General features: G+C 49.7%; 2 protein-coding genes across 2 annotated transcripts in view; one reads left to right on the forward strand and one right to left on the reverse strand.

The window, feature by feature from the left end:
* Window positions 1-3,203, reverse strand: part of LOC123753171 (fibronectin type-III domain-containing protein 3A) — a 237,145-nt gene extending 233,942 nt beyond the window's left edge. Inside the window, 2 exon segments of the mRNA XM_069311944.1 lie at window positions 1,715-2,655; window positions 3,181-3,203. Of these exon segments, the coding sequence (XP_069168045.1) occupies window positions 1,715-2,655; window positions 3,181-3,203 (964 nt within the window).
* A 557-nt stretch (window positions 3,204-3,760) lies between these two features.
* LOC123753170 (uncharacterized) overlaps window positions 3,761-7,645 on the forward strand; it is a 4,403-nt gene continuing 518 nt past the window's right edge. The window contains exons 1-3 of the mRNA XM_069311945.1: window positions 3,761-3,794; window positions 4,610-5,439; window positions 5,804-6,384. Coding sequence (XP_069168046.1) covers window positions 3,761-3,794; window positions 4,610-5,439; window positions 5,804-6,384 — 1,445 coding nt within the window. The remainder of the gene's footprint in view (window positions 3,795-4,609; window positions 5,440-5,803; window positions 6,385-7,645) is intronic.

Raw genomic sequence — 7,645 nt, forward strand, 5'->3', positions numbered from 1 at the left:
ATATCTACACTTGAAACTGTGTATGGAGTCAGCCTCCACCACATCACTTCCTAATGCATTCCATTTGTCTACTACTCTGACACTGAAAAAATTCTTTCTAACGTCTCTATAGCTCATTTGGGCACTCAATTTCTACCTGTGTCCCCTTGTGCGTGTTCCCCTTGTGGTAAATAGCCTGTCTTTATCTACCCTATCAATTCCCTTGAGAATCTTGAATGTGGAGATCATGAATGTGTGTGTGTGTGTGTGTGTGTGTGTGTGTGTGTGTGTGTGTGTGTGTGTGTGTACACCCTAGTGAGAGCTCGCACACACACACACACACACACACACCACCCCCTGGCCCTACACTTCCTGCCCTAAGTAGCATCGTTCACCCATCCCAGATCACCCCACCACATACCTAACGACCCAATCACCTCATCCTCCGATCCCCAAACCCTATAAATACCCCCCCCCCCGTGCAACCACCACCACCACCACACACTACCACAAACACCACCACCACACCACACATCCTAACTGCTCCCATACGCCTCTCAACTGAGCGAAAATCTACGATATATACCAGGATTTCACTGCGGTTTTGGCTTTGACTGATTGACGGTTGCCGACAGCGGCGGCCAATCCACTGGACCCGCCAAGCTCATCCTGTCACCAGCGGCAGCTCTACGGGATTACATAGGATCATGTAACCTCTTCATCACACTCCAGTGGTGATTACAGCACCACTGTGTTGTTGGATTACTTGATTTTTATATATATATATATATATAAAATCCGACTGATAATGATGTGTTAATTAGTCTGGTACTGATGTATTAATTAATACTTACAGCATCCTAAAGGGGTGATTTATTTTCCCCCTCCAGAGGTGATTTATTGCACTCAAGGGTGATTTATTGCACTCAAGGGTGATTTATTGCACTCAAGGGTGATTTATTGCACTCAAGGGTGATTTATTGCACTCAAGGGTGATTTATTGCACTCAAGGGTGATTTATTGCACTCAGGGGTGATTTATTGCACTCAAGGGTGATTTATTGCACTCAGGGGTGATTTATTGCACTCAAGGGTGATTTATTGCCCCCTCCAAGGGTGATTTATTGCACTCCAAGGGTGATTTATTGCCCCCTCCAAGGGTGATTTATTGCACTCAGGGGTGATTTATTGCACTCAATGGTGATTTATTGCACTCAATGGTGATTTATTGTCCAGGGGTGATTTATTGTCCAGGGGTGATTTATTGTCCAGGGGTGATTTATTGTCCAGGGGTGATTTATTGTCCAGGGGTGATTTATTGTCCAGGGGTGATTTATTGTCCAGGGGTGATTTATTGTCCAGGGGTGATTTATTGTCCAGGGGTGATTTATTGTCCAGGGGTGATTTATTGTCCAGGGGTGATTTATTGTCCAGGGGTGATTTATTGTCCAGGGGTGATTTAAAGCATAGCAGGGGTGATATTGTAGGTGAAAGGGGAAGGGGAAATCTATTATGAGGTGAAGGTGTTGTAGGTGTGGGTTGACGGGGGATTGACTGGGGGTTGACGGGGGACTGACTGGGGTTGACGGGGGACTGACTGTGGGTTGACAGGGGTTGACGGGGGACTGACTGGGGGTTGACGGGGGACTGACTGGGGGTTGACGGGGGGTTGACGGGGGACTGACTGGGGGTTGACGGGGGGTTGACGGGGGGGTTGACAGGGGTTGACTGCTTACCTGATATGCGCTGAACGTGGCCGTCCTCGGTGGTGAAGTTGACAGTGGTGCCAGGATTGATGTGGAGGTGGACCACGTGCTGCCCTTCCTCCCCCCCTCCCACCCCCATCAACAGCCCCCCCTCCTCCACCACTCCGCCCACCAGACCCGCACTCCCGCCCACTTCCACCGTCACGGCGCCCACGCCCTCGTCCAGGGGCGTGGTGCTGCTGCCAGAGAAGCACTGAGAGGCGTTATGTGGGCGTGGGGAAGTGCCTCTCGATCTGGAGGGTATTGGAGATATTGTCTTGTAACGCCCATGATGCCCCCGCCCACGGCCTCCGCCCACAGTCAGCGCCCACGAGTCATCCCGCGAGGACTTGTAGCGCCCCCTACCACCGGAGTAGCCGCCGTGGTAGGCTTGGTAGGAGTCCTGGTAGCTGGATTTGTGGTAGTGGTGGCCGCCATCGCTGTGGTAGTGACTTCGGCTGTTGGTGTGGTGGTAGTGGTAGCCGTTGGTGTGGTGGTGGGCGTGGTGGGGCCCGCCGGAGCCATTCTGGTGGTGGGTGTAGAAACTGTGGGTGGAGCCAGAGCCATTCTGGTAGGCTGTGTGGTGGTGGTGGTGGTGGTGGTGGTGGGGGGAGTGGCGGCGCCCGTGGCTGCTGGTAGCCAGCCGGCCCCACGGGTGGTAATTGTGGGCGCCGTGGGCGCGGTAGTACGGCCGCAGGTCATCGTGGGCGTACGCCTCACCCGTCGAATTGACGGATGAAGCGGGTGAGACGGGTCCAGACGCGGAGAGAGAAGAGGCCGGAGACGGAGCAGCGCCCATGGGCGTGGTGGGCTGGTGGGTGGAGTGGTTGTGGGCGTCAGAGAGGGGCGTGGGGGTGAGGGTGACTGTGGGCGGGGGGGCAGGGGGGGCTTCCTCCCCCTCCCGCACCTTTACCATCACTCCACCCCCGGACCTGTAGGACAAGACACAAGTCATTAGTAAACAAATATTAGTGACAATCTCACACATTCTGACAACTCGGTCAGAATGTGTCAGAACACATTCATCAAAACACATTCTCCTGACATTCTCGGTCAATTGAGATCATTCCACACACTCCACAGCTCATCCATACACTCCTCAGCTCATCCACACACTCCTCAGCTCATCCACGCACTCCTCAGCTCATCCACGCACTCCTCAGCTCATCCACGCACTCCCCAGCTCATACACGCACTCCTCAGCTCATACACGCACTCCTCAGCTCATCCACGCACTCCTCAGCTCATACACGCACTCCTCAGCTCATACAATATACATAAATATATATACACTTAAAATATACGAGAGAAAATATATGATTACGTGATGCTATTGCTTCCCACCCTTCACGATGTGAGGAAGCGTCTGATCGCATCCACAACAGCTCCCTGACTCTCAACTGAGAGTGTACAGAGGCATCAGGTGCAAGGGAGCCTACCAAAACGGCTCGCCCTACCCTGGACTATCACTCGGGGCCATTCGAATACGAGAAGGCAGCCCTATACACGTTAGAACAAAGCACTAGAACATCTTTCATATATATCTGATCAATATCAGAAGCTATTTAAGGCAAATTGATGATAAAATCGAGTAATACACGCTGTATTAATTCAACAATACAGGAGGTATTGTCGAATTGTATTATACAATGGTGTGTCTAGTCGATTTGATATTCAGTAAAGATAAAAATATACTTTTAGACATACACAAAGTTAATGTCAAGTGTATTCTGAAGGAAAGGGGGGGGGGGGAGTGGGGAGTAAAGAGGAAGGAGAGGCATAGGTGAAGAGAAGTATAGAAGTGGGAAATACAGTGAGAGGTATGAAAGCAGGCGGGCTGTCCGCCTTGCTGACACCATGTGTGGGTGTTGGCAGCTAAGCTAAGCTGGCTCCCTCTTGTCAGGGAGCTGTGTGTGTGTGTGTGTGTGTGTGTGTGTGTGTGTGTGTGTGTGTGTGTGTGTGTGTGTGTGTGTGTGTGTGTGTGTGTGTGCGTGTGTGTGTGTGTAAGGTTTTTCACATGCATTTCACCATATATGGATGTCTATATGTGAATATTGTGTAGCATTCACATGTACACACACAGGTGTTTTCACACATGTCTGATGTTCTGTTTAAGGCTCTTTAATTATATATATATATATATATATATATATATATATATATATATATATATATATATATATATATATATATATATATATATATATACTTTTCTGCGAAGGTGGGAGGGATTTCTAATATGTATTTCATCTAGAAACTATGTACTGTGGGGGTGGGTTTTCACAGAGTAGATCGAGGCTCTTGGGCCCCCAACTATGACAGCAAAACATCTCATCTCGAAACTAATCTATCTAGCATTAATCCTTCCAACATCTCCATCATACTCCACACCCTGGTGGCTTGGTGCTATAGTGATGCTGTTTAGTGTGTGTGTTCCCCTTGACACTATACACTATACACACCATCCAAACCCCCCCTACTTGAACCTCCGACACCCCCCCTCACCCCCTCAATTCCACCACAATACCCCTCTCAACTGACCCTCCATATCCCCAATGGGGTGAGAATAGCTTGAGCTACCTCATCCCTTTGTGTGTATTTTACCTCAATAAACTTATTTCAATTTCAATTTCAATTTCCATATCCCCCCCCCCTATCGTTGCCGGGTAATCAAGGAGTTATTAAGATTTGTTTTGAAATTCTTGTTTATCTGACTCGGGCTTCAGCTATTGGTCACGACTCCCGCTTCCCTCATTATACACCCCGGGGTGTATACACCTCATACACCTCCTGTTGCGTCATCTCATACACACCACACCACCTAATGCATCGTTCCGTTCAGCAGTTGTGTCGTTAAATACACTACCTGCGTCATCCCATACACAGGTGTATTTGCTCCGCTCGAAAACCGCTCCGAGCTAGACAAAAACTGCTCCGAGCTAGACAAAAACCGCTCCGAGCTAGACAAAAACCGCTCCGAGCTAGACAAAAACCGCTCCGAGCTAGACAAAAACTGCTCCGAGCTAGACAAAAACCGCTCCGAGCTACACAAAAACCGCTCCGAGCTAGACAAAAACCGCTCCGAGCTAGACAAAAACCGCTCCGAGCTAGACAAAAACCGCTCCGAGCTAGACAAAAACCGCTCCGAGCTAGACAAAAACTGCTCCGAGCTAGACAAAAACCGCTCCGAGCTACACAAAAACCGCTCCGAGCTACACAAAAACCGCTCCGAGCTAGACAAAAACCGCTCCGAGCTAGACAAAAACCGCTCCGAGCTAGACAAAAACCGCTCCGAGCTAGACAAAAACTGCTCCGAGCTAGACAAAAACCGCTCCGAGCTAGACAAAAACCGCTCCGAGCTAGACAAAAACCGCTCCGAGCTAGACAAAAACTGCTCCGAGCTAGACAAAAACTGCTCCGAGCTAGACAAGAACCGCTCCAAGTTAGACAAAAAACCGCCTCGAGCTAGACAAAAACCGCTCCGAGCTAGACAAAAACCGCCCCGAGCTAGACAAAAACCGCCCCGAGCTAGACAAAAACCGCCCCGAGCTAGACAAAAACTGCCCCGAGCTAGACAAAAACCGCCTCGAGCTAGACAAAAACTGCCCCGAGCTAGACAAAAACCGCTCCGAGCTACACAAAAACCGCCTCGAGCTAGACAAAAACCGCCCCGAGCTAGACAAAAACCGCCCCGAGCTAGACAAAAACCGCTCCAAGTTAGACAAAAAACCGCCTCGAGCTAGACAAAAACCGCCCCGAGCTAGACAAAAACTGCTCCGAGCTAGACAAAAACCGCTCCAAGTTAGACAAAAAACCGCCCCGAGCTAGACAAAAACCGCCCCGAGCCAAACAAAAACCGCTCCGAGCCAAACAAAAACCGCTCCAAACTAGACAAAAACCGCTCCGAGCTAGACAAAAACCGCTCCGAGCTACACAAAAACCGCTCCGAGCTAGACAAAAACCGCTCCGAGCTACACAAAAACCGCTCCGAGCTAGACAAAAACCGCTCCGAGCTAGACAAAAACCGCTCCGAGCTAGACAAAAACTGCTCCGAGCTAGACAAAAACCGCTCCAAGTTAGACAAAAAACCGCCCCGAGCTAGACAAAAACCGCCCCGAGCCAAACAAAAACCGCTCCGAGCCAAACAAAAACCGCTCCAAACTAGACAAAAACCGCTCCGAGCTAGACAAAAACCGCTCCGAGCTTCACAAAAACCGCTCCGAGCTAGACAAAAACCGCTCCGAGCTACACAAAAACCGCTCCGAGCTAGACAAAAACCGCTCCGAGCTACACAAAAACCGCTCCGAGCTACACAAAAACCGCTCCGAGCTAGACAAAAACCGCTCCGAGCTACACAAAAACCGCTCCGAGCTAGACAAAAACCGCTCCGAGCTACACAAAAACCGCTCCGAGCTAGACAAAAACCGCTCCGAGCTACACAAAAACCGCTCCGAGCTACACAAAAACCGCTCCGAGCTAGACAAAAACCGCTCTGAGCTACACAAAAACCGCTCCGAGCTAGACAAAAACCGCTCCGAGCTACACAAAAACCGCTCCGAGCTAGACAAAAACCGCTCCGAGCTACACAAAAACCGCTCCGAGCTAGACAAAAACCGCTCCGAGCTAGACAAAAGCCGCTCAATTTTGACGCTTATTCAATCGTTAGAACCGAGAACTAACTGCCATTAAACGTACAGCAGGCCATATAGTTTGTGAATTTACTGTACCCTTGTTAGCGGGAAGCTGACGATAGCCCAAATGCTGGTAGACGATACTCCAAATGCTGGTAGACGATACCCCAAATGCTGGTAGACGATAACCCAAATGGTGGTAGACGATAGCCCAAATGCTGGTAGACGATACCCCAAATGCTGGTAGACGATAACCCAAATGGTGGTAGACGATACCCCAAATGCTGGTAGACGATAACCCAAATGGTGGTAGACGATACCCCAAATGCTGGTAGACGATAACCCAAATGGTGGTAGACGATACCCCAAATGCTGGTAGACGATAACCCAAATGGTGGTAGACGATAACCCAAATGGTGGTAGACGATAACCCAAATGGTGGTAGACGATAACCCAAATGGTGGTAGACGATACCCCAAATGCTGGTAGGCGATAACCCAAATGGTGGTAGACGATAACCCAAATGCTGGTAGACGATAACCCAAATGCTGGTAGACGATAACCCAAATGGTGGTAGACGATAACCCAAATGCTGATAGACGATATTAATTTCCTGTACGGAATAAATGGCCTCCCACCTTATAATTTGTATTTCCCAGCGAGAGAGAGAGAGAGAGAGAGAGAGAGAGAGAGAGAGAGAGAGAGAGAGAGAGAGAGAGAGAGAGAGAGAGAGAGAGAGAGAGAGAGAGAGAGAGAGAGAGAGAGAGAGAGGAGGCAATTACAACATCCTAACAACTGGAGAAAACACCTGTGAGTTTACTTAACGCGCAGCAAAACACCGGAGACACACACACACACACACACACACACACACATACACACACACACACACACAGCCACCCGTTCTTTTCCAAACATCAACCCGCTGCTGCCACCGCCAGCCCATATACCCACAGACCCCACTAACAATAGAGTGGTTGGGACACCTCGTGACCAAACTCCCAGCAGGCACAGTTACGTGGAACACAATGACCAAGCTGCCGACAGCGACATAATAGTCTGGATTTGACTGTCTTCTGTGTGTGTGTGTTTGTGTTTGTGGGTTCCGTATACTGTTGTGTCTGGCAGACTGTATCTGTAGTGACTCGTCTGCCAGGAACAGGAAGTTTGTTAAGGTCAAAGGTCAAGGTGGTACCCCCTCCCCCCCCTGTAGCGGTGGTTAATGATGGCTAATGATATCTTGGTCACCGCCCCAAGATATCGGTCTATCGGTTACCACGATAAAATAAAG

The sequence above is a fragment of the Procambarus clarkii genome, chromosome 71 (genome assembly GCF_040958095.1).
Source record: "Procambarus clarkii isolate CNS0578487 chromosome 71, FALCON_Pclarkii_2.0, whole genome shotgun sequence".
Classification (NCBI taxonomy): domain Eukaryota; kingdom Metazoa; phylum Arthropoda; class Malacostraca; order Decapoda; family Cambaridae; genus Procambarus; species Procambarus clarkii.